Source organism: Stenella coeruleoalba (genome assembly GCF_951394435.1).
Source record: "Stenella coeruleoalba genome assembly, chromosome: 2".
NCBI classification, from domain to species: Eukaryota; Metazoa; Chordata; class Mammalia; order Artiodactyla; family Delphinidae; genus Stenella; species Stenella coeruleoalba.
Window position 1 is genome coordinate 109,154,810 of NC_137147.1, and position 25,066 is coordinate 109,179,875.

The window sequence follows — 25,066 nt, forward strand, 5'->3', positions numbered from 1 at the left end:
CTAACACTGGCGAGGGGATGGACAGAGCAGCAAGCCAGGTGATACACTCTTTGCTGAACTGGGAGAGAAGTCCGAGTGGTGGCTCTGGTGGACGGCAGCTGCTTGGATGCCCCTTCCCTCACTTCTTTCGGTAAAAAATTTGACTTTCCTTTAGGAAACCACCCCTCCTCTACTCTCAGCCCAGAGGCTCCAGGTTTGGCCCATCAAAGTGAGGTATCTTCCCTGGCTACAGTTCAAGGATGGCATATACCCCAAGCCAGGCTAAAAAGAGCCTACTTTTGGATTTCCTGCTGGAGCTAGTGGAAAACAGGCTCTCTCTCTCTCTGCTAGGGTTGCTAAGTTGGTTGGATGTAAGCCTGGTACCTCTTTATCACAACCTCAAGAGAGCCTATCCAATACTAAGACTAAGACTAAAGCCAAGTCTAAGAACACAGAACCAGGATATAAGCAAGGCAAATCCCAGGTGATGTTGCATACCTGGATCCAGCAGGACCTGAAGCCTCTGGATTTCTCAGTTATCAGAATTAATCTTTCTGTTTGTTTGTTTTCTGTTTAATCTTTTCGTTTAAATCAATTTGAGCCGTGTTTCTGTCATTTACGACCAATGAACTCAGGAGCTAAGCACCCCGATCAGGAAGTATAGCCTAGACTCCCAAAGGCGGCCCCACGTTACAGCTGGGAGGGACTCCAGATCAAAGGGTCCATGCCATTGCTGTTTCTCCCAGGCAGGTATGCTATCTGCCACGTGTGCTCTGCTCCTATACTAGACCACAGATGCTCACCTAGAATAGAAGGGCACCCTGAAAACAGAGCTAATCCAGGTCCTACAGGGAGCTGTCTGCCTTGTTTTCTATAATGGGGGGTTAATAGTACCTGCCGGTCCTAGGCAATAATCCTTCAAATGGTGAATTTCAGAGGGTGGCTTCCACTCAGTCAGAGCAACTGACTCCCTGGCTTTGGGTGGGAACATGAGACTCCGGTCACTCCAACTTCAGTATCCCCTGCCCTGGCCTTAGTGATTGATTGGGTCAAGAATGGTCACATGACCCAAGGCAGACCAATCCAAAACCCACCCTGGGATTTTTTAACTTGAGCAGGCAGAGAAGAATTTCCCCCGTGCTGGGTGACACGCATGTAAGAATGAGTATCTGGTGTTGCTGGGGGCCAGGAGAAGATCTGGTATGAAAGAATGAAGCTAACACCCTGGGATGAGCAGAGATTCAAGGCTGAGGGCCACGAGCCTGGCAGCTCTGGGGCCCTAGTTCCAGCTGGCACCAGTTCTACCTTGCCTTCCAGCTTGTGAGCCAAGAAACAGTCCTCCCTCTCTCCTCCCTTTAAAGCAAGTTTCAAATGGGTTTCTGTCCCTTTCAAATGAACCAAAGATATACTGTTTTCTTCTAAACCAAGGGAAAAACAAAGATCCAAGGTTGGAGGCCCCTTCGTTACCACTGTCTACCAAGGAAAGGGCTCTGATATCAAGGCACAGAAGTGAATAGGCAAGAGCATCGGGCTTATTCCAATCTTGATTCCAACCTCTCCAGCGTTATGAGCTTTGCACAAGCAACAACCACTCTGAGCCTCAGTATCCTCACCTGAAAAAGGGGGATAATGATATTCTTTTCCCCATAGGGTTGTAAAGGTGAAGTGAGTGCCTGGCATAGAGTCCTTGCTCCAGAACTAGTAGCTGTTACTATGACTTCCTTCTCCCTAAGCTTTTCTTCACTGTTCCACCAGAATCTCAGGTCAGAGGGGGACACAATTGTTTCTAGGGGCCCTGGATCCTGCTGCAAAGCCTGTGTGTAGCTTTTGGCTCTAGAAGGTTGGGAAGCTCTGGCCTCTGCTGGGGAGGTTTGGAGAAAGAAGAGCTCAGCCCTGGTTTTGGGCCAAAGGACAAGCTGCTCAGGACCACACAGTCATGGGAACGGTGGCCCAGCCAGGGGGAGGCTGGCTGTGTGGGAGCCCAACCCACAGCCAGGGCCTCAAAGAGCCAGACGTTCCCAGCAGGCAGAGAGACTTCCCACTTGCACAGAAGAACCATCATTTATTCATCTCATTCATTCAGCAAAAAGCAGCGTACCAGGCACTGGGCAGGGCTTTGCTGGGCTCAGGGTCAGTTAACCGACACCAGAATGAGTAAGACCCAGGCTGTGTCCTCCAACAGCTAAAAGTAACAGCTGCAATGTGTGGAGCTAAGTGACGAGCTTCATGGAGCTGGTCTCTCAGCTGCACACCCCCACTTCGCTCCCCACGGTGGCCTCCCTTCTGGACTGTGGCAGTCTGGTGGTCCCTGCGTCATCACCTGGGTGTGAGGCAGCCTCCTCCCTGGTCCCTTTTTCCAAGCATCCTGGTTACAACCCTTCCTACCTACTATTGAAATCACAACTGTCCCAAAGCTCCAATCAAGTCCCTCCCTGCTCAAAAATCTTCAATAGCTCCTCATTTCCTGGGGACCAAATCCAGGTGCCTCAGCCTGGCATTTAAGACTCTTCAAGAGACAGCCCCACCACACTTGCAGTTTATCCTCCAATCCATCCTTTCCTTCAAATAGCTTACCTGCCCGTCGAACTGAACTACACCCTCTACCTTAGACAGCCCAGAACTCTCTCACCTCCACGCCTTTGCCCAGCCATTTCTTCTCCCTGACTATCTCTGTGCCTCCAATTTTTTCCTGTCCTAAGGCTCCAGTTCAAATGCCACTTCCTTAAGGGGGCATCCTCACTGTCCTTATTTTTTAAAATGTCTCCCTAAATGGACTCCCCAGACGCTTTCCTTCGTGCCAGTTACACCTGAACCTGGCTGCCTGGGGAGGTCGAATCACAGAGTGTTGTAGTTTGCCTTGTAAAGTGTGAGAAGCCACCGCCACTGTTTCTCTGTCTGGTGGACATAAGAAGCCACCCTGGAGCAGGACTTCACTGTTTTTCCCTGAAACCTTGGTGGCCCCTACTTGGAAATGCAAATGTAAAGGGAGCAGCCCTTCCCCGCCTCTGCCCTACAAGAATGGTGTTAGGGAACTTTTGGAGGGGCTGACAGAGGCCTACACAGAAGTGATCCTCCCCCTACACTGAAGTGATCTCAGAAAAACATGATGGACAAATTTGTCCTGAGAGGACAGGAACCTGGTCCCTCCCCATTTCCTCCTAGGGCTGACATTATTGGAACCCCTTGGATGGAGTGGATGTTTCCCAGAGAGTTGCTGGCGCAAACAGAGACCAAAGCTCCCAGAGGACCTCACCATGATTCAGGGTTGGGGGTGGGCTGGAGGTGTCTGGACTCGTGAACTGGCTTGACACCCAGAAGTCCATGCCAAACCCATGGCTTGGGCTGGAAGCCTCTGGGCCCCAACTCCCCCAAGCAGGGTGGGGAGGCTCTGGGAACGATGGCTGAGTAATGGCGAAAAGCAGAAATCTCTGGAACCTACGCGTGGGATCCTGCACGGCAGCCCCATGGTTACTGTGGTCCAGGACGTGCTGGAGTGGGCAGCACCAACTCCCATCTGTGCTGCTATGGTAACAGGGCAGAAACTGGGGCGAGCTACTGGGTAAGTGGGGCCCACGTCTCCGTCTCTCTCTACCTGGCATTAAGCCTGGAGCGGCCGCAGGGTCCTGAGACAATGTGGATGTGAGGCAGGCAGAGGAGCTACACTCGAGATCTTACTAAAGGAGGCACTTGGGTGCTTGGGCGGTCAGTCGGGGAAAGAAGAAATATAACCACAGTTCCACCCCAGAACAGTGAAGCAGTCACCCCATCGCATACTCAGCACAGCCTGCCTTGTTTTAAATTACAGTTAGGGCTCTACCAGTACACAACAAAGTCTTTCAGTCTTTATCTCAATTTCCCCTATAATATTTTGCACTGCAGAAGGCACACATTTTTGTTGGAAGGAGGGAAGGAAAGAGGGAAAGAAGGAGGGAGGGACTGTAGGTCTAGGAGAGTCCAGAGGAGCGACTTAGAGCTTGCAGCTGGACTAATAAGGGCAGGCTTCCTGGCAGAGGTAACCTGTGAGGGGCCTTGAAGGAGGAGTACCCTGAGAGGATCTTTGGAGCGTAAGCGTTCCTGGAAACTGTGCTTTACAGTTCTAGGTCCCTGCAGCATGTCAGGGGCTAAGGTTATAGCAGGTGCTATCTCCATGTCCTCACCCTCTCTTCTCGTCCTCAGCCTCCCAGCAATTCTATGATTTGGGGATTCATTTTTTTTTTTTGGAAAAGAATACAGATATATCTTACTTTTGCAAGTTTTACAAAATATACTGAAAACATATCCCCAGGTGAGTGCATTGCCGGGGCCCCTCTCGGGACCCCGAGGCTTAAGCCTCATTAGCTTCCAGTAGCAGGGCTCTGCCTGCAGGAGCCCTCCCCCTCCGCCTGGGCTGGAGCGGGAGGGCAGAGGCTGTTAAAGGCTTTACGGGCCAAGAGTCAAGCTGACCTGAAATGCAAAGGCATCCTTGACCAGAGCCTCCCCAGACAAGAAGCTGGACCTGTATCTCAGGAAGATCTGAAAGGAGAAAACAAAACATGGAGGCTGCAGGACTAGTCCGCCCAGGTCGTGGGCTTTACAGGGGCCAGGGCACCACGTGTGTCATTAAAGCCACACTCATGGGCGCCTGCTCCTTCCAAGCACGTCCTCCAGAAGAGACACATTTTCAATAAATTGTAAAGAAATACTCAGAGATGAGAGTTGTTAGGACAAGAACGATAAAGAAGAGACAAAGGAGGAAGCAAACAGTGAGCTGCCTGGAGAAGGCTGTCAAAGGTGGTGCCCGCTGTGTCTGCTCACTCCCCTCCCCACCGATGTCACCATCCCGGGCTCCTGGCCTTGGTGTTGCGATCTGGCTATGCTTCTACAAGAGACCTGTATTTAGGACCAGAACAAGCACTGTGACTGCAGGGCCAAGTCACTTCAGTTGTCCAGGCCTCAGTGCTCTCATCTATAAAATGAGGGGTGTGCCCAGAGCAGCCACTGTCTTTTCCTGCACGACACCCATGCAGATACCCTTGGCGTGCCCCTCCTTCTCCCTGTAGAGAGCACATGGAAATTTGAGATGGTGAGAGAGGGGTGAGTATAGGATCAACCTTGCGTCCTTGATAATTTATATTTTAAAAAGTAAATCATGGGACTTCCCTGGTGGTCCAGTGGGTAAGATTCCACGCTCCCAATGCAGGGGACCCGGGTTCGATCCCTGGTCAGGAAACTAGATCCCACATGGCGCACTAAGAGTTTGCATGCTGCAACTAAGAAGTCTGCATGCCATAACTAAAGATGCTGCATGCTGCAACTAAGACCCTGCACAACCTAAATAAATAAATAAAAGATAAATAAATATGAAACATACTTATAAAGAAAAAAGTAAACCATTATTGCCCAATGATGTGAAGTAACTTAATGACACTCAAAAATGGTTAAAATGAAAACAAAAAGGTTAAAATGGTAAATTTTGTGTTATGTGTACTCATCACAATAAAAAAATGGAATTAAAAAAGTATAACTTCAACAAAATGATTTTTTTTTTTTTTTTTTTTTTTTTGGCGGTACGCGGGCCTCTCACTGCTGTGGCCTCTCCCGTTGTGGAGCACAGGCTCCGGACGTGCAGGCCCAGCCGCTCCGTGGCATGTGGGATCTGCCCGGACCGGGGCACGAACCCACATCCCCTGCACCGGCAGGCGGACTCTCAACCACTGAGCCACCAGGGAAGCCCAAAATGAATATTATTTTTAAACACACATATACACATACAAAGTAAATCATTTGCAATTTTTAAAGCACTTTTGACTATTATAAGTTCCTTTTGTTATGACCACTGAGGGCCACATGCCTTGTGGGCTTTCCCACAAGGAACCTACCTGTTTTGAGATTCTCTTCCACATCAGACCCAGCCTCTGAAAGGACTGCTCTGTCTGGGCAGGTGGCACCAGGCCTGAGAGAAGTAGCAGCTGCAATGCTCAGCCCCCAGCTGCCCAGCTGGTCTGGGCCCCATACACACCCACCATCCTGGTCACGGTCCCTCTCTATGTCCTCACAGCCCACCTCCCTCCAGCAGAGAGGCTTCTCCTCCATTCCCTGGAAACCCAACACGCCCTGGGCAACTGCACCCCATGTACACACCTGGATCTGGTCGCCCAGCCACTGAAATGCAATAAATCCTGGTTCTGTTCTGATGACGAAGAGTCCAAGTGCAAACTGTAGTACAAGACCCCAGGACACAGCCCGCCAGGATACCTGCCACCCGTTAGATAGGTCCTGGTGAGCTCAGCTCCTCGGGAGATCCACAGGGAACAGTTGGGTGAGGGCAGAGGGCACAGCACTGCTGAGGGGCTATGGGAGATTTGGCCAGTCTGTAGGATGAGGGCTGGACCCAGCCAGAGCTCTGGGCCAGTTGCCAATGGTTACATTCCCCATGAAGTTCAGAATAGGCCACACTTGGCAGCAATGTGCCTGGGAAGTGGGCAGGGGTAGGGCAAGATCTAACCAAGGACCAGCCTGGAGTGTGCCATGGCACTTGGTCCTGGGTCATCACGGGGTAGGTGGAGCTGGAGTTGTGGCATCAGTGTCCGGCTTCCATGTAACTTTGGTCTGTCTGGATCCTCCCCCATCCCTCCTATATAGTCAGGGCTCCCAGCCACTCTGACCCCACTCTCTCTCCCTCAGTGCACTCTCCCCACCCCCAGCAGAAGGGAGCTGGACTCCTAAGGGCTGCTGCTACCTCTCAGCATTTAATGACTCCTTAGCAGTGATCCCTACACCCAGGTGTGCATCAGGATCTCTGGGAGGCTTGGCTGGAGTCTGGGGGAAGGTGTTAACCACACTGTGAAATGGTGGTGGGGGGACCTGATATCAGAGAGAGAAGGGACTGCAGCCCACTCTGGACCTGATAGCTAAGCACTCACCGCGGTGATGCTTTGAGAAGGCAAAGAGGAGGCTGATGAACATGCAGATTCCTCCGAAGGACACCAGTTGCTCAGGCCGCTGAGAGGTGTCCAGAACCAGCCATAGGATCAGGGCCAGGAAAGCAGCAAGGGCTAGAAAGGGCTCCCTGCGGGAGAGGGGCAGAAAGTCATCACTGTCAGCATCTCCTCACCCCCACACAATAGCACCCAGGGCCCCAGAGAAAGGGTACTCAGGGCTGGTGAGGGCAGAGAGAGAACGCTGTGTAACCTCAGACAGGCCACATAGCCTCTCTGAGTCTAGTTTCCTCATTGGGTAAACAAAGCCAAAGACACCCCATTTCTCAAGGTTGCCGAGAGGACTAAATCAGAGGATGTGTGCACTCAGCTTAGCATGGTGCCGAGCACATGGCCCCATCGAGAGGCAGGAATTCTCAAAGCTGCAATGATGCTCAGCTCAGCCCAGCCTCTGACCTTGCCAGGGTGAGGTGGGGCCTGTGTGGGCTAGAACTCAGTACCATGGACCATGGGCTCTGCTCCCCCAAAGCCCAGAAGCAGTAGTGTCAGTCTGGAATGCAGAGTTGAGCACCTGAGAGCTAGGGCTGGATGCAACTTTTACAGCAACACCTCCCTCCCTGGGGCTGGGATTTGCTTGTCCAGGAGGCAGCCTGAAATGTTCAAGAGCCCAGGTCTGGGTACTGGGTGAACAAGGTCTAGCCCCGACCCAGTCTCCAACTCACTGGGTACTATAACCACAGATAAGGTTCACTGAGCACCTATTATGTGCCAGGAACTATGCTGGGTGCTGAGAGACTTCCAGTAACTGTCCTCATCTTAGAGATGAAGAAACGGAGGCCCAGGAAGTTAAATGACTTGCCCACAGCTGCCCATCTAGAAAGTAGAAAAGCTGAGATCTTAGCCCAGGCACTCTGGCAGCAAATCTATTCCCTTAACTAGTTCTGTACACCGTCACCAGCCGGAAAGAGGAGGACCCAGGACCTGAAATCCATCAGGCTAACCCCAGAGTTGACTGTTTATTTTTGGTGTGTTTCCCAAACTCCTATCATCCCAGTTCCATTGGCACGATTTCTGCCCTGTCTCTGTGCCACCTGTACTATTTTCCTTGAAGTTAACTCATTTTATAAAAACTGAAATGCATGTTTGGGGTTTTATTTTTTTTTTGGAAGGGGGTTGTTTTTAATAGCTTTATTAGAGATATGATTTTTTTAACTTTTTATTTTATATTGGCATATAGCCGATTAACAGTGTTGTGATAGTTTCAGGTGCACAGCAGAGCGACTCAGCCATACATATACATGTATCCTTTCTCCCCCAGACTCCCCTTCCATCCAGGCTGCCACATAACATTGAGCAGAGTTCCCTGTGCTACGCAGTAGGTCCTTGTTGGTTATCCTTTTTAAATATAGCAGTGTGTACATGTCAATCCCAAACTCCTTAACTATCCCTTCCCTCCACCCTTCCCCACCTGGTATTAGAGGTATGATTGACATAATAAATAGAACATGTTGAAAGTGTATAATTTGATAGTTTCGACATATGGATACACCATGAAACCATCACCACTATCACAGTGAGCGTATTATATCCATCACCCTCAAAAGCTTCTTCATACTCCTTTGTAATTCCTTCCCTCATCCCCAGGCAGCAAATGATCTGTTTTCTGTCACTAGGTGAGTTTGCAGTTTCTAGGATTTCATAGGAATGGAATCATACAGTACATATTTTTTTGTCTGACTTCTTTCACTTAGCGTAATTATTTTATTTTGAGATTCATCCATGTTTTTGCATGCATTCATTTCTTTGTATTGCTGAGTAGTAGTCCATTGTGTGGATATACCACAGTTGGCTTATACATTCACCTGTTGATGAACATTTAGGTTGTTTCCGGTTTGGGGCTATTGCGGATAAAGCTGCTATGAACATTCAAACATTCATGTGCAAGTCTTTATGTGGAAGTACGCTTTCTTTTCTCACTATAAGTGGAATGGGTGACTCATATGGTAGATCTAACTTTTTAGGAGACTGCCAAACTGTTTTCCAAAGTCATTTTACATTTTTCCATTCCCACCAGCAGTATGTAAACGTTCCAGTTCCTCTGCATCTTTGCCAACATGGTTGGTATGGTTACTCATTTGAATTCTAGTCATTCTAGCAGACATACAGCAGTATCTCTTTGTGGTTTTAATTTGCATTTCCCTAATGACTAACGATGTTGAGCATTTTTCCATGTGTTTATTTGCCACTTATATATCTTCTTTAACTAAACATCTGTTAAAATATTGAGCCCACCCTTAAACTGGGTTTTCTTATTTTTGAGTTTTGAGAGTTCTTAATACATTCTGGATGCAAGTCCTTTGTTAGGTATATGACTTTCAAAGCTTTTCTCCTAATCATAGCTTACGTTTTTTATTCTCTTAACCAAGTCTTTTTGAAGAGCAAAAGTCCTGAATTCTGATGAAGTTTAATTTATCATTTAAAAAAATGGATTGTGATTTTGGTTCTGTATCTAAAAAATTTACTTAACTCAAGGTCACAAAGATTTTCTCCTACGTTTTCTTACAGTAGTTTTATAGCTTCAGGCTTTACATTTAGGTTTATGATCTATTTTCAGTTAATTTTTTAATATAATGTGAGGCATGGATCAAAGTTCCTTTGTTTCTCTCTCCTCCTCCTATTCTTCTCCTCCTTCTTATTCTACATATGGATATCCTATTGTTCTAGAAGAATTTGTTGAGATGATTATTATTTCTTCACTGAATTGTCTTAGCACCCCTGTCAAAAATCAATTGGTTATATATATGTAGGTCTATTTCTGTACTCTCTATTCTATTCCATTGATCTATTTGTCTGTCTTGATGCCAATACCACATTGTCTTGATTACTGTAGCTTTATAATAAGTCTTAAAGACAGGTAGTGTAAATTCATCAACTTTGTTCATCTTTTTCAAAGTCGTTTTGGTTATTCTAGGTTCTTCACATTTCCATATGAATTCTAGAATCATGTTTTGATTCCTATCCCAAAAGTCTGCTAGAATTTTGATTGAATACTCTTAGAATCTATAGATTAATTTGAGGAGAATTGATATATTAAAAATATTGACTCTTTCAATCCATGAACTTGATATTTTGCTCCATTTATTTGTCTTTAATTTCTCTCAGCAATTTTTGTAGTTTTCCATGCACAGGTTTGCAGGTCTTTTGTCAGATTTATCCTTAAGTATTACATATGTTTTATGCTATTCTAAATAACATTTATAATTTTAATTTATGATTGTTTGTTGTTAGTATATAGAAATACTTTTGTTTTTTGTATGTTGAGCTTGTATCCTTCAAACTTGCTAAACTCACTTATTAGTTACACTAGTTTTTTTGGTAGATTCCATAGGATTTTCTATGTAGACAATCCTGTTGTCTGTGAATAAAGACAGCTTTACTTCTTCCTTTCTAATCTACATGCCTTTTATTTCTTTTTCCTACCCGACTGCACAAGCTAGAACCTCCAGTACAATGCTGAATAAAAGTGGTGAGAATGGACGTTCCTACCTTGTTCTTGATTTCAGTGGGTAAGCGCTCAGTCTTTCCCGGTTAAGTATGAGGTTAGCTGTAGATTTTTGGTAGCTGGTCTTTATCAGATTGGGGACGTTCCCTTCTATTCCTAGTTTGCTCAGAATTTTTATCAGAAACGGGAGTGGAATTTTGTCAAATGCTTTCTCTGATTATGATGTGCTTTGGTGTGGTTTTCTTCGTGTTTCTTGTGCTGTAGGTTTGTAGAGTTTCTTGGATGTCTGGGTTTATAATTTTCATCAGATTTGGAATTTCTTGGATATAATTTCTTCAAGTATTTTTTCTTCCCTCCTTCTCCTTTGGAGATTTCAATTACTTGCCTGTTTGCCTACTTAATGTGCCATGGTTAACTGATGCTCCGTTTGACTCTTTCAAGTTTTTAAAAAATTTGTTAGGTAGAACCTGAGCAGCGTTTATTCTGTGGTTAATTTTTCCCTGTTACTGACCCAAGATCTTTCTTAGTACTCTAAACAATATCTGGTGAATCATGAGGTTTTCCACTCTGATTATTGAGAGCAAACACTACTCCTGACCCTGTGTGATCTCTGGGCACTGTTCTCTAATCCTTTTCAGTGGTTCTTTTCTAGGCCTTGCATAGTTTCCTCATACGCATTCACTGATCAGAACTCAGTTGAATACTGGAGGAGAACCCTCTGCAGATCCCGGGAACAGATCTCTCCCCTCTGGTACTCTGCATTGTGAACTCTAGTCACCTTGGCTTTCCTGAAGTCCAAGCTCTGTCTTTTCAACTCAGGAAATCTACTGGCCCCACCTTAATGCCTCTTTCCTGCACTGTGGCCTGGAAACCCCCTCAATGCAGTAAGTTGGGGCAATCATAGAGCTCATCTCATTTGTTTCCTATTTCTCAAGGATCACTGTCCTTTGTTGCCTGATGCCCAATTTCTTAAGAGCCATATACTATTTGTTCTGGATTTTTAGTTGCTTCAAGCGAGAGGATAAACCTGGTCTCTGTTACTCCATCTTGACCTGATTTTGGAAGCCGAAATCAAATGCATGTATTTTAAAAACAGTTTATTGAGACAAAATTCACATACTATACAATTTTCCCATTTAAAGAGTATGGTTCAGGGCTTCCCTGGTGGCGCAGTGGTTAAGAATCCGCCTGCCAATGCAGGGGACACGGGTTTGAGCCCTGGTCCAGGAAGATCCCACAGGCCGCGGAGCAACTAAGCCTGTGTGCCACAGCTACTGAGCCTGCGCTCTAGAGCCCACGAGCCACAACTACTGAAGCCCGCGTGCCACAACTACTGAAGCCCATGCACCTAGAACCCATGCTCTGCAACAAGAGAAGCCACCGCAATGAGAAGCCTGAACACCGCCACGAAGAGTAGCCCCTGCTCGCTGCAACTAGAGAGAAAGCCTGGGTGCAGCAACAAAGACCCAACGCAGCCAAAAATGAAAATTAATTAATTTTTTTAAAAAAGAGTATGGTTCAATGGTTTTTAGTATATTTACAGGGTTGTACAACCGTCACTGCAATCAACTTTAGAACATTTTCATCAGCCCAAAGAGGAACCCCACACCTCTACTCACCACCCCCATCTTCCCATCCCCCTCCAGCCCTAGTCAGTCACTAATCGGCACTTCCCTGGTGGTGCTGTGGTTAAGACTCCGAGCTCCCAATGCGGGAGGCCTGGGTTCAATCCCTGGTCAGGGAACTAGATCCCACATGCATGAGCAACTAAGAGTTCATATGCCACAACTAAGGAGCCCATGAGCCGCAACTAAGGAGCACACCTCCCGCAACTAAGACCCGGCACAACCAAATAAATAAATAAATATTTTTTAAAAATCACTACTCTACTCTCTGTCTCTATAGATTTTCCTATTCTGGACATTTCATATAAATGGAATCCTACAGTATATGGTTCTTTGTGACTGGTGCCTTTTACTTAGCATAATGTTTTTAAGCTTTGTCATTATTGTAGCATTTATCAGTACTACCTTCTTTTTATGACCAAATAATATTCCATGATATGTATAGACACAATTTATTCAGCCATTTAATGGTTGATGGGCATTTGGATTGTTTCCACTTTGGCTATTATGAATAATGATGCCATGAACATTTGCATATAAGTTTTTGGATATATGTTTTCATTTCTCTTAGGTATATACCTAAGAGTGGAAATGCTGGGTATGGTAACTCCATGTATAACATTTTGAGGAACTGACATTGTTTTCTATTGCAGCTGCATCATCTTACATTTCTTTCAGGAGTGTTATGAGGGTTTCAAATTTTTTCGCATCTTTGCCAACTCTTGCTATCATTTATCTTTTTTGTTACAGCCATCCTAGTAGATGGGAAGTGGTATCTTGCTGTGATTTTTTTTTTTTGGTATATAATTTGCAAATATTTTCTCCCATTCTGTGGGTTGTCTTTTCACTTTGTTGACGGTGTCCTCTGAATCAAAACATTTTAGTTTTTATACAGTCTAGTTTATCTGCATGTATTTTCTTTTTTTCCTTGGCCATGCCATGCAGCTTGCAGGATCTCAGTTCCCCAACTGGGGACTGAACCTGGGGCCATGGCGGTGAAAGCACCAAATCCTAACCACTAGACCACCAAGGAACTCCCTACCTGCATATGTTTTTTTAAAGGAAACTTTATAACAATACCTCAAATGGAAAACCAGTATCAGTGATTTGTCATAAACAGAAGATGACTGTAAAAATAAATCCTTTTATAAATCTATTTAATAAAGAGAAGGCAAATGTAAAAACAAATCTGTGTATAAATAAAACTAAAACTTTGTTTATAGGCTGGCTCAAAGCATTTTGCTGTGGTACGGGGATCTTACTTTGGGAAACACCATTATGCCCTGCACCTGCCTGGCTTACTCATTGATTATCTTTGGGCACCAGTTTCTTCATCAACAAAAAAAGAGTACCTTTTTTAAGCCATAGAAACATTTTTTTCCAGCTAATTTTTTTTTTTTTTTTGTAAACCTGTTTATAAAACAGATAAAATAGAGCTGTCTGGTTGAAATGGAGACTGGGAGGCAGGGTGTCTGATGTTCCCCTCTCCAATCTCCCTCACCTGCCCTATGGTACCTCCAAGGTTTCCAGAGCTCTAAGGAACTCAGTTTAAAAACCAGGGGATCCCAAACTGTTGTTCAGGAACATGGCCGGCTACATCAGAATCCCCTGGTGGCTAACTAAAAACATTAACTAAAGGGAAAAGAATTTCAATAAGAATAGATACATGTATATGTTTAACTGAATCACTTTGCTGTACACCTGAAACTATCATAGCATTGTTAATCAACTATACTCCAATATAAAATAAAAAGTTAAAAAAAATATTGATTCCTGGACCTCAATTCAGACTGCTGAATCAGACTCCAGGGGTGGTCCCCTGCAGCTGTATGTCTCACGCATGCTCCAGGTGATCTGATAGGAGGCACTGATATGGGTCCTCCCTGCTTGAATGGGCTGGGATATCTGAATTTAGGAAACTGTTGATTCCTGTCCTCAGGTATCATAGGCACCTGTTTTAACTGGAGCAGAGAATCAGGTGGGAACTGGCAAAACGCCACAAAGATGGCACAAAGATGCCTCTGAAGCCACCCAGCAACACCTGCTCCGGGGCTCCCAGGAGGCAGGCAAGTAACATGTGCTCTCCATGGCCCAGGAGCCCTCTGGTGCGACAAGGACAAAGGACCTCCCCACCCAGCCCTGGCTGTGACCCCGCAGCTGACTCAGCGGCCCTCTGCCAATGTGCCTGCCCACCCCCATACTCCCCTGGGGCCTCACTTACCTCTTAAACCAGAGGTTCGGGCCGGGATGCCCCAGAGGCTTGACACACCTCAGCAGCTTTGGCCCCAGCGGCCTCTTCAGCAGGCTGTGGGCCAGGAAGACGAGGTCCACACGGGTGAGGACACCTCACCACACAGGTGAGGGCCCTCTGGAAATCCAGGAGGCAGGCCATCAGCAGGAAGGCAGCAAATGCTGGGAGTAGGTGGAGGATGAAACAGAGACGGGGTCATCCATAATGACACTGGCGGCTGCAGGACCCCCCAGCCCAATCCTCCAGCTCCACCTTACTCCAGCCAGAGCTCCCTGAGCCTTAGTTTCTTTGTCTGGAAATGAGCACCATTGTCTCTATTTTGTCAGAGGGTCATTATGAAGTTAATTGACAGAATGTGTGTAAAAGGGCTTTGCAAACTATAAAGTGCTGACCGAAGTGCTGAGGGAGATGTTTAAGGAGGAGGCAAGACAGCATGAGTCTCTGAGCATCAACGGAGCGCCTGCTATGTTCCAGAGCCACACTAGGTTCCGAGGAGGACAGAGATGGATAAGTCAGTGGCTCCAGGAAGACATTCACTTGTGTGTCAGGATCCCGTTCTGAATATTCATCAGTGACCATTTTTCTTCCTGGAATTTCCTTTTCCCCCTTTGCCCTTCTCCCCATTTGAGCTGCTAGGCCAGTCTGTGCTATACCTCAAGAGAGGAATATGATAGCAGATAGCAGAGGGGAACTATCTCTCCCTGGCTTATGAATTTCAAGAGCCAGAGCCCTTGAAGAATGGAAAGGACTTATAACATTTCCATTGGATAAAAAATGTGGGATGGAACATTTTGAGTAAGCGTAATCCCTCCCCCTCCCCCTCTGCTGCCAAACTAGTTAGAGGATACCCGTGGGTCCCAGAGAAGAGGACTCTAAGCCAGGGGAGGTGGCAAAGGCCCAGGCATATTTGTGGCATTGCAAGCAAAGGCGTCCTGCCCCAGGGAGGCAGCAAAATGTCACGGAGAGGAATACGCGTGGAACGCATGGGCAGGTAGAAGAAGGCTTCTAAGGTTCCGCACACCTCAGCAGGCACCGAAGCAGAGGAAATGATCTCTATGAGTGGCTCAGACAGAAAGGAGACCAGAACAGGCCCACGATGGAGATGGGGGTGTCTCCACGGCTACTTGCAGTGGCAGAGAACCCAGGACCAGTTGGGGAAGTGGACAGGTTAGCAGACCCTTGAGAACTGATCGTGGATAATCACCCCCAGGGACTCCTGAAGAAAGAGGTGAAGGCATATTCCACACTGACAGACGTTCAGTTCCTATCCCTCACTTGGAACAATGAAATTGAAATAGAAACTTTACTTTCCATAAGTCAAGTTATGAAAAATAAAGTTGCTTTTCTCTGACGCAGAAGTTTGTGGGCTGGGACACCTGTATGGGGGTTAGTTAGAAGCACACAGGTGAGGCTCTGCAGGGCAGCGCCAGGGATGCAGGCATAGGGCTGTGGGAAGTCAAAGGAGGGGGAGCTGGTGGGAGACAGGCACCAAGGTCAGCACGATTTATAGCACTGCCAGAATTACTCCTCACACCCATTTCATGGGTCGGTACTGTGGTGATCCCCATTTAGAGATGAGAAGTGAAGTGACTCACACAGGGAGGAAATTGGACTGGAATTCCAACCTGGGTCTGTCTGCGGCCAGCAGGGACCAGCACATCGTGTAGGAGAGAGGGCTGTGTGGACAAGTCCTCCAGGGCAGGACACGGGAGAAACATGTATTAGGAAGTATTTTCATCCTTCTAGGATCCATTCACCTCTCCAGTGATAGGATTTTCTGTTCCTTTTGGGCAACCCCTCCCTACTCTTAGCCCATGTGGTCCCGCGGTGTCTGACCCACTTCAGGGGGGGGAGACCACAGCATCCCCTGGGCCCAGGGATGGGCACATGACCCGAGCTAGGCCCATCAAAGGCCTCCAGGGACTTGGCTGGAAATATGGGCAAGAGGTACACTCTTCTGAGATTGGGGACGCTGAGGCCCTCCCTGTCAGTCAGCCATGGAGAAAGCCCACCTAAGGCGAGGAAGCCATTGCTATGGCTCAGACTAAATGCTGAGAGCATGAGCTTCATTTCTCTACCACACCTACTTCAGAAAGTACGTGAAGAGCCTTGCCATAGAAGACATGATACAACAAAGATATCAAAGAGCTGGAGGGAATCAAAATCCCGAACATGGAGAAAGTAAGGGAGAATTTAATGATTGAGACTGAGTTCCTGACAGCCAAGACAAAAGTGGAAATAGGATATGGTAGGTCATTTCCATTATCTGCTAGAAGGAATGCAATCATTTCTTCAAGAGAAACAAATCTGAGTCTGAGTGAAGGTGGACGCAAGGGGAACCAAGACGGCCCTGCTCAGCTCCTGCCAAAGGAAGACTTCACGGTGTCTGACACCTTGAGGAGGAAGCTGCCAGGGCCATGAACCAGCCCCATCGCAGCAGGGCATCCTGCTTTTGATTTCATCATGAAGACTGGGGCCCCTGCTGTCATGCCTCCATGTCCTCTCCCCTGTGTAGTCCCCACGAAGGCCTCTGCATCCACACCCACCTCCCCTGTCCATCTCCCACCTGCCAAGCCAAATCGAGCCTCCAGCTGTGAGGACCCGCCTCTCCGCCTGGGCCCTGGACCCCTCCTTCCCCGTGCCCAGGGGACCTTGCTCCACCGGTCATCTCCACCTCCTCGCTCTTCCCCTTTTTCTACAAACTCCCTGCCTCAGCTCAGAAACACAGTCAAAGTGTCTCCCTTCACAAACACACCCCCTTCCTTGACACTGCCACAGCCTTCCTTTAATATTCCCACCCAGTTCTCATTAAAAAATTTCTCACAAGAGCTGTCTAGACTTACTGTCTACACTGCCTCTCCTCCTGTTCTCCATCCAGCTTTTGCAAGTCCACCCTAAGTCACCATGACTTCCTTGTCCCTAAATCCCACGGACACTGCTCCATCCTTGGCCCGCTGGTCCCCTTACCGCAGAGATGCTGGTGATCTTCCCCTCCTTCTTGAAACCCTTTGCTCCCTGGGCTTCTGCACCGACTCTGCTCCTGGTGTCCTGCTGCTGCCCCCACCTGCACGCCTTCTCAGGCTGTCTCAGGACTCCTCTCCCTCTCTAATTCCTTCCGTGTGGCCAGTCCCCAGGTTTCCATCCATGAACCACCGCTCAATTTGTTCTCCACGCACCCCTGGGAAACCTCTTCTCCTCCTGGAGGGCCTGGCAGCGGTTACCTCCAACACACTGTCCGAAACAACTCGCCATCCCCCTCCCTGCTGAGATCCCCTCCTCCACCCCTGTTCCCTAGCTCTGGTGGGCAGTATCACCCAGCCCCGTGGTCCAAGCAGAACCCTGAGGCATCCTGGATTCCAGGGCCTCCTTCATCCTGCACAGGTGATCAGCTCCCAAGTCTGGCTGGTGTGGCTTCTCGAAGATTTCTCAGATCCGCCCCCTTCCATCCTCCAGCACTTCATCTTCTCCCATCTGGAACGTGGTCCTGAACATCTCCTTCTCCCGTCTTTCCCGCCTGCCTCTTCTGGGTTTCCACAATGTGAATCCAAACTTGACACTTCCCGGTTTAAATCCTTCAATGGCTCTCTCTGGCCTTGGAGGTAAAATCCAAGTTTCTCCAACTCCCTCCCAATACCTGGCCCCTTCTCATCCCTCCAGCCTCATCCTCTGGCACTCCCGGTCTAGAACTTTACCCTCCAGCCACACTTGAATGTTTATCAGCTGCCTGCCCACATACTGCAGGTTTTCACCTTTGCTTGTGTGTTCCTCTGCCTTCTCACTCCTATTGTCCTTCCCCTTTTACCTGGTTAACTCCTGTTCAATCTGTGAGACTGGAATGTTACCTCCTCCTGGAAGTCCTCCCTGATCACCCCCACATCCTTCCTTGGTGCTCCCAGATGGCTCTCGGCATCATGTGGAAATATTTGTTCCCCTCTCCCTTACTGATCAGAGAGTACCTTGGGAACAAGATCTGGTCTGGTTCAATTCTCATTCCCCAGCTTCTGGAACAAGAGCTGGCCCTGAGTTGGTGCTCAACAAACCTTTGTTGAGTTATTGGGTAAGTGAATGACCCTGCCCTGAGACATGGATGGCTGGGGTGGAGGTGGCTGAAACCTGGGTGGTGGGAGCCATGGGGCTAAGCAGGAGTGTCTGTCTCCCTGGTGGGGCTGGGCCCCAAGCTCACCAGTACATAGCAGGCCTGTGCAGATCCATCGAAGCAGCTGTGCGTGCTCCCTGCAGAAGCGTCTCACCCTCAGGGCTGGCTGCAGGCTCCTCTTGGGGAGAAGACCAGCAGGGTCTATGAGTGGCGCCCCTGACTCCCACCCCTGTGGGGATTCTCAACACCTCCAGGTAGAAGCCACTCAGGTACGTCCCCAGTAAAATGGCAACATGGGGCGAGCCAGGCACTGGCCTTGACATCCCACAGGGTTACAGGGCAACCCTTGCCCAGAGCAAACTAAGGAATGGCTCAGGCCGTCCGCTCCTTCCGGCCTCTGTCTGTACCAGCTGTGTCTCAGCCTGGAGGAGCACCACTACCCCGGTGATAATCCTGCCTCCAGGGTTTGGGAAGGAACCAACTGAGACAATAAGGAAGAACCTTATCAACATACAGAAATGCACAAACCACGATGGCTGCCTCCCCTCCCCTGTCCCATTTCCAGCTGTCTGAGGAGCCATGTGGGGAGGCGCCCAGCTCTGCATTTACTCCTGTGGGACATTATCCTCTGAGTCAACAGCACCTCCCAGAGAGAGGAAGTGTGAACAGTCCACTGGCAGCTGTCACACAGCCCCACTGTCTTCTGGACCCGGTGCAAATGCCAATTCTTGTCGGGTCACTTGGTCACTTGTCTGTCCCTGGAGGAAAGGCTGGTACCTGAATACCTCTGAGGTCTCCCTGGCTGAGCACGTAGGAGATGCTCACTCACACTCATTCAGCCACCAGTCACTTTTTAAAGGAAACTCTCTCCCCTCTCTCTGTCCCCACTGCCCACCTCCTAAGTAAGGCATTTTTCCTCAATCTCATCCCAAGGCAGACAGATGGAATCCGCAACCCCACCTGGCTCAATGCTTGAGACCGAGCAGGACCCTAAGGGCCTTCTGGGCACAGAAGCCTATGTCCCCCGTTTCTTGTTTGTAGGGAACAGACTCCAGCCTCCATGACCTTCCCTGAGTCCCAAAGGGCAGATTCAAACAGTTGTTAATCAGGGAAGGGAAGGGATGCAGAGACAAGGGAGGAACAGCCAAGAAACAATAGTGCAGCCTTGGGGCAGGGTCCTGGGTCCCCTTCAAGGGAAACACATAACAATATCTTTGAGCTCTTTACAGAACTAAAACCCAACAGATGGGAAATGTCAGCGTTCTTCATTCCAGAAAAGACCACCTGAGCCCAGATTAAAGGAACCAGAGAAGCTCATCAAGAAGATTACCTGAGGGCTTCCCTAGTGGCGTAGTGGTTGAGAGTCCGCCTGCGGATGCAGGGGACGCGGGTTCGTGCCCCGGTCCGGGAGGATCCTACATGCCGCGGAGCGGCTGGGCCCGTGAGCCATGGCCGCTGAGCCTGCGCGTCCGGAACCTGTGCTCCACAACGGGAGAGGCCGCAGCAGTGAGAGGCCTGCGTACCGCAAAAAAAAAAAAGAAGATTACCTGAAACAAAAGTAAAGGGGTGCAGGCCCTACACACACCCTAGTCTTGTCAGCCACCCCACCCTTGAACCATTGCTATAAAACTCCTCACCAAATGCTCCTGGGTGGAGGGTTTTCGAAGGCGGGAGCCGGCTGTGTCTCCCTTTGCCTGGCAAAGCAATAAAGCTATGTTTTTCTACTTCACCCAAAACTCTGTCTCCAAGATTCGATTTGGCACTGGTGCACAGAAGCCAAGTTTTGGGCAACACGCTCTCATCAGCTCAGGATCTGGCCAGTCAGGACCCCCCCGCCCCCCGCAGTAGGCCTGGGTGTCAGGAGGCCAAGCTCTCGATTCGATTTGCTGCCTGTGTGACCTGGGTCCATCTCTCTCCCTCTCTGGGCTTCAGCCTCCCCATGTGAAAGGAGGGGCCTGGCCCAGTCTAGGGGCTTTCAAACTAAGCTTCAAGGTTCCCTGAGGTGTCCCAGAGACCGAATGGGGTAGAAGGCAGATGGGGAGTAAAGAGGGGACCAGGCTGGTTCAGGGCCTCCATCCAACTTCAACCAGAGCAGCCCCTCAGTATAAATTGGGGTCCCCCATGGGATTTTCATTCTGGCCGCTTCAAAGCAGATTGGGAACCTCTGGCCTGGCTCACCTCTGAGGCCGAGGTCAGCAGGACTCATCTGTTGGCTAAAACACGTTTACTCCTTTCTTCAGCAAAGGTCCAGTGAGCCCCTTCCCTGTCAGGAGGCCAGGTTCCCCACAGGGGCCTCCTCCCCGGGCCAGCCCACATCCTTCCTGGAGACGACCTACCACCCTGAGGAGGGCTCCGGGCCAGCCTTGCTCCCGCTGTCCCTGACTTCTGCAGGGCTTGAGTCACTGTGCCAGGGTCCCGGCCTTCCTCCTAAAGCCACCAGAGATGGATCAGACTGTGCTTCCCGCCTCACGCGAGAATTACAGCTGGGGGCCTGGAGTGCGGAGAGACCCAGGCTGCCACCAGTGTGCCCACAGTCGCCTCGGGAGTGGACTGGGGACTTATCCTTTAATTTCTTATTTTTTTGGCTGTGTGGCGAGGCATGTGGGATCCTAGTTCCCCAACCAAGGATCGAACCCACGCCCCCCTCACCACCACCCCCCCCCCCCACAGTGGAAGCACAGAGTCTTAACCACTGGATGGCCAGGGAAGTACCTTCCTCCTTATCATTCAGATCACAGCTGAAATGTCACTTCCTGGGTGAGCCCCTCCCTGACCTTTCTGACGAGGGCAGGCTCTACTGGCATATGATAGGTGTGCACAGATGTTTAATGAGTGATTAAGGGGGCTGCTCTGTGTGGAGGAGGTCAACACACCGCGGGGGTCATAAGTGTTCAAGCAAAGAGGTGAGGAGGAGGTGGGGGCGGGAGGAAGATGATGAACAAAGGCCCCTCTCACCAGGCGGGGCCAAACCAGCGTGGAGGAGGGGACAGGCCAGGCTTTCCAACAGCTCAGCCCCCATGTTCTCCAAACCACCAGCCGCTGATGTGAGAGAGCTGGCCTCTCTTAGGCTCGGTGTGTCGTCCTCCGTGCACCAGACCTTGCAGCTGAAAGACAAAGTCAGGGCCCAAAGCTGAAAGGGGAGGCTAGGCAGGACCCAGATGAGCGGCTGGGCGAAGGGCAGAGGATGGAAGGGAGGAGGCGGGGAGCGGGGAGCTGTGGCCTGGCATAGCCTCTCCCGTCCCAGAGCTCAACCCTCATTGTGCCAGGGGCCCCAGTGACAGAGGAAGGCCCCCGCTCCCTGCACTCCTGAACCTGTGAGAGGCAAGTCCTTGTAAATCTGGGAGGTCAGGCAGAAACAGGGCAAGGCCTGCCCACTTCAAAGAGAAGGAAAGGAAGGAATTGTGTATAGCATGTGTATGTATCTGAAAGGCGTTTTTCTGAAGACAGGTCTTAGCTTTCATCACTCACCGCAACAGGTTAAAACCATTGCCATTAAGTGATATTTTCATTGTATTACACTCTCTCATCTCTGAAAGATGGAGAGACAATATCCTGAAGACAACATTCCAGTCCCTGGATCCAACTATGCCTGAAACCAGTACTACCCCTGGGCTTTTCAATTACAGGAGCCAATATAGTCCTTTTTTTTTTTCTTTTTCTTTCTTTCTTTTTTTTTCTTTGCTGAAGCTCAGTACATAGGCCTAAACTCATCTGTAAATAAGAGCCCTAACGACGACTCCATCTCTCTTCACTCCTGTCCCCCCTCTTTTTCTTCCCCTTAGGTAGCACCCTACCTTGCCCAAGCACCAGACTGGCTAAGCTCACATACCCAGGAGCACACATGCAAGGGCACACATGAGCAGGCCCACGTAGGGAAGTACTCACACAGGCAGAGCCTGGGAAAGCCCAGCCACCCATGCACATACGCAAACACAGACACACAGCTGCACGGAGAGGGGCAGGCTCTTCTTCCTACTCACATATTTGTGGTCAACAAGTCCCTCTCAGGGAGATGGAAGCGTGTTTCCATGGGGACGGGCTGGATCCAACCTGCTTGCGTTTTGGCCTGTCTTCTCATCTCAGTGGAAATTCCTGGGCAGAGTCCAGAGTTGGAGTTGGCTGGGCCTCCCACCTGGCTTTGTCCAGCACGGTCTCCAGAGCCCAGGGCCACGGCCGGGGCAGGGACCCTGGCCTCTCTCAGGGAAAAGAGGAAACGGGGCAAGTGGGCCTCACTCTAGGCCTGGCCTGCGGAGCTCCTGCCTCATAACTGAATCTGCCTTCCTCCTCAATAACGCCTTCCTCTCCACTCTTTCCTGCTCCCAAACAGGCCCACCTCTTCCAGGAAGCTCAGCTTTATTACTCTCTCTCCCCATATCCCCTCCTGGGGCCTCCTTTTCCACCTGCCATCAGTGCTATTCAGTTTTTTGGATCATGTGTTTTATCGTTCGTTTTGCATCTTACACAGTCTCCCTTTCCTCACTGGATCAGTAATTATAACAGCAATCTATTTTCCTGAGCTTGAAGATAAGGAAAGCAGTGTAGTGCTATAAATAATAAAAGTGTTTCAGGTCTAAGTGGTCTTGAAAACAAAACAAAATCGCAGCTTGCCCTTTGGTTCCATGGCTTTTTAACTGACACCGAAGCAACAGTGTGCAAAGTCAATGGGCAAAGCCTTTAACATTTCAGTCCTCAAACTAAACATTAAACTTATCTGACAGGATTGACAACATCTCCTTAATAATTAATCATACACACTCAGGACAAAATCCTTTATGATGCATAAACACTTCCTGGTAACACAGAGGCGGAGTTACCAGCACAGGCTGGTTGTTTTGGAAGTTTGGGAACCATGATGGATGAAGGGTGGGGGGTACCCCTTCTCTTTAAAAACATTTTTTTTGTCATTCTGATTACCAAAGTATTACACATGCATCAGCAAACATTTAAACATTATAGAAATATACAAAACACAGGAAGTTAAAAATCCCTCTAATCTGAGCCTTCCAGATATGACCACCACTGAGCTTGTGGAATTTTTCTGCAGACATTTTTCATAAGTGAATACTCTTTTGGGTTATTCATTTTACAAAAGAGGCTTATACTATACCAGCTTTTTTGCAATTTGCTCTTTTGGGTGGAGATCCACACTGTGCCCCACTCACTCTGTTGGAGGCTTGTGTGCTGCCTTGATTATAAACTAAACGTTTGTGGCATCATCTGGTTCATCCTGAGCAGAACACCTGCCACCATGGGCAGCCTCCACAGGGATGGGCTTGCAGCTGCCCTGGCAGGGGGCCTCATCAAGCCCCGGTGAAGGGCAGACGGGACTGTACTTGCTTCTCTGCCTCTGCCCACTTCTAACTTCTTCCTCCCCTCCTTCCCCCCTTTCCTGCTCCCTCTCCCCTCCCCTTCCCCCCTCCTCCATCCTCTCCTCTCTCCTCTCCTTCCTCTCTTGGTGCCCAGAGAGAAGCCAGGAGGCACAACACATCCAGGAGGAGCCAAACTTGTTCCAAAACATTCCCTACGCTGCACCTTAGAGCCTTGACATCTTCGTGTGCCCTGATCTCTCCAACAAGGATTTAATAGGCTGTTTGTCTTAAAATGAGCCCTTAGAGCCCAAAGGTCTAGATTCAGTCCTGGTTCTGAAAGTTAACTGGTTTCCTCATCTGTAAAACGTGAGGTAATAGTACCTACCTCATAAATAAATATTGATGGGGATTAAATGAGCAAATGCAGGTGAGGTGTTTGGCAGAGAGGCTGGCACCATCAGGCTGGCCGGTGTCATCGCTGTCACAGGTCCCATCTCAGGGCTGCCTGGACACACTGCTCTCCTCCTCCAGGCCAGGAGACCCTGTGTTGCTCCCCTGCTCCTGCCCTGAAGGAGGGGCAGTCAACAGCGATCCTGGCCCCTAGAAACCAAGTGCTCTTTTCAGGTGGAATTTGGCTGAGAGCCACAGGCTGGGCGGTTGGGAGGCTGGGTGGGTTGGGATGAGCCCCCAGGGAAAGAACAAGAGCTGGAGGACTTCATGGGTCCTGGCTGTGGCCCATCCAGCTGTGTGACCTTGGCGTGTCACTTGACTCCCTGTGGCCTGTTTCCTGAGGAGATGATCTCACTGGGGTGGTACAGTGAGGCCTGGAACTGAGCCAGGGCTGGGGTGCTAGGTCCAGAGCAGGGCGAGGCAAGGAATATATATATATCTAATGACACAGACTTGTCACAGTTGCAGCATCTGAACTTGTTGTATAAAAAGGAAATCTGTAAATCTATAACTTGGCAACATTTTACAACGCTGTATATTAAAGATGGCTTTCTCAAGAAATCCAGAACCACACAGCCCTATGGTCAAACACTTGTGACATTTGTGCCTCTGCATTTAAAGGTGCTGTGATGGACAGCTGGCGTGCCAGGGTTCGAGAAGAGTGGATGGTTTGAAGTGCTTGCCTTTGCCTGTGCAAAATCAAGTGGCTGCCTCTGTTCCTATTTTACTGTAGATTTGATAGTGTCTGTTCCTGTTCCCTTCTCCAGGGAGCTTCTCTGTAGACTAACAGCACCACCCACCAAGTGGTGGAGATGCTGGTGTCTGGGTAGTCGTGGTTTTCTGTTGGACATTTGAATGTGATAAACAATCCAGCATCACTGGGGAAATACTACATGTGGAATGTGCACGTTTCCAGGGGGCGAACATTGTCAGTCAA

At 49.0% G+C, this 25,066-nt stretch overlaps 1 protein-coding gene across 1 annotated transcript in view; it reads right to left on the reverse strand.

The window, feature by feature from the left end:
* SLC28A1 (solute carrier family 28 member 1) overlaps positions 1-24,229 on the reverse strand; it is a gene marked incomplete at its 3' end in the record, with an annotated part of 46,817 nt that extends 22,588 nt beyond the window's left edge. Inside the window, 11 exon segments of the mRNA XM_079913597.1 lie at positions 4,423-4,491; positions 6,100-6,213; positions 6,880-7,027; positions 14,245-14,369; positions 14,371-14,435; positions 18,458-18,546; positions 20,707-20,774; positions 20,777-20,797; positions 21,363-21,474; positions 22,351-22,462; positions 24,065-24,229. Coding sequence (XP_079769723.1) covers positions 4,423-4,491; positions 6,100-6,213; positions 6,880-7,027; positions 14,245-14,369; positions 14,371-14,435; positions 18,458-18,546; positions 20,707-20,774; positions 20,777-20,797; positions 21,363-21,474; positions 22,351-22,448 — 909 coding nt within the window. The 5' untranslated portion in view covers positions 22,449-22,462; positions 24,065-24,229.
* Positions 24,230-25,066: the final 837 nt, after the last annotated feature.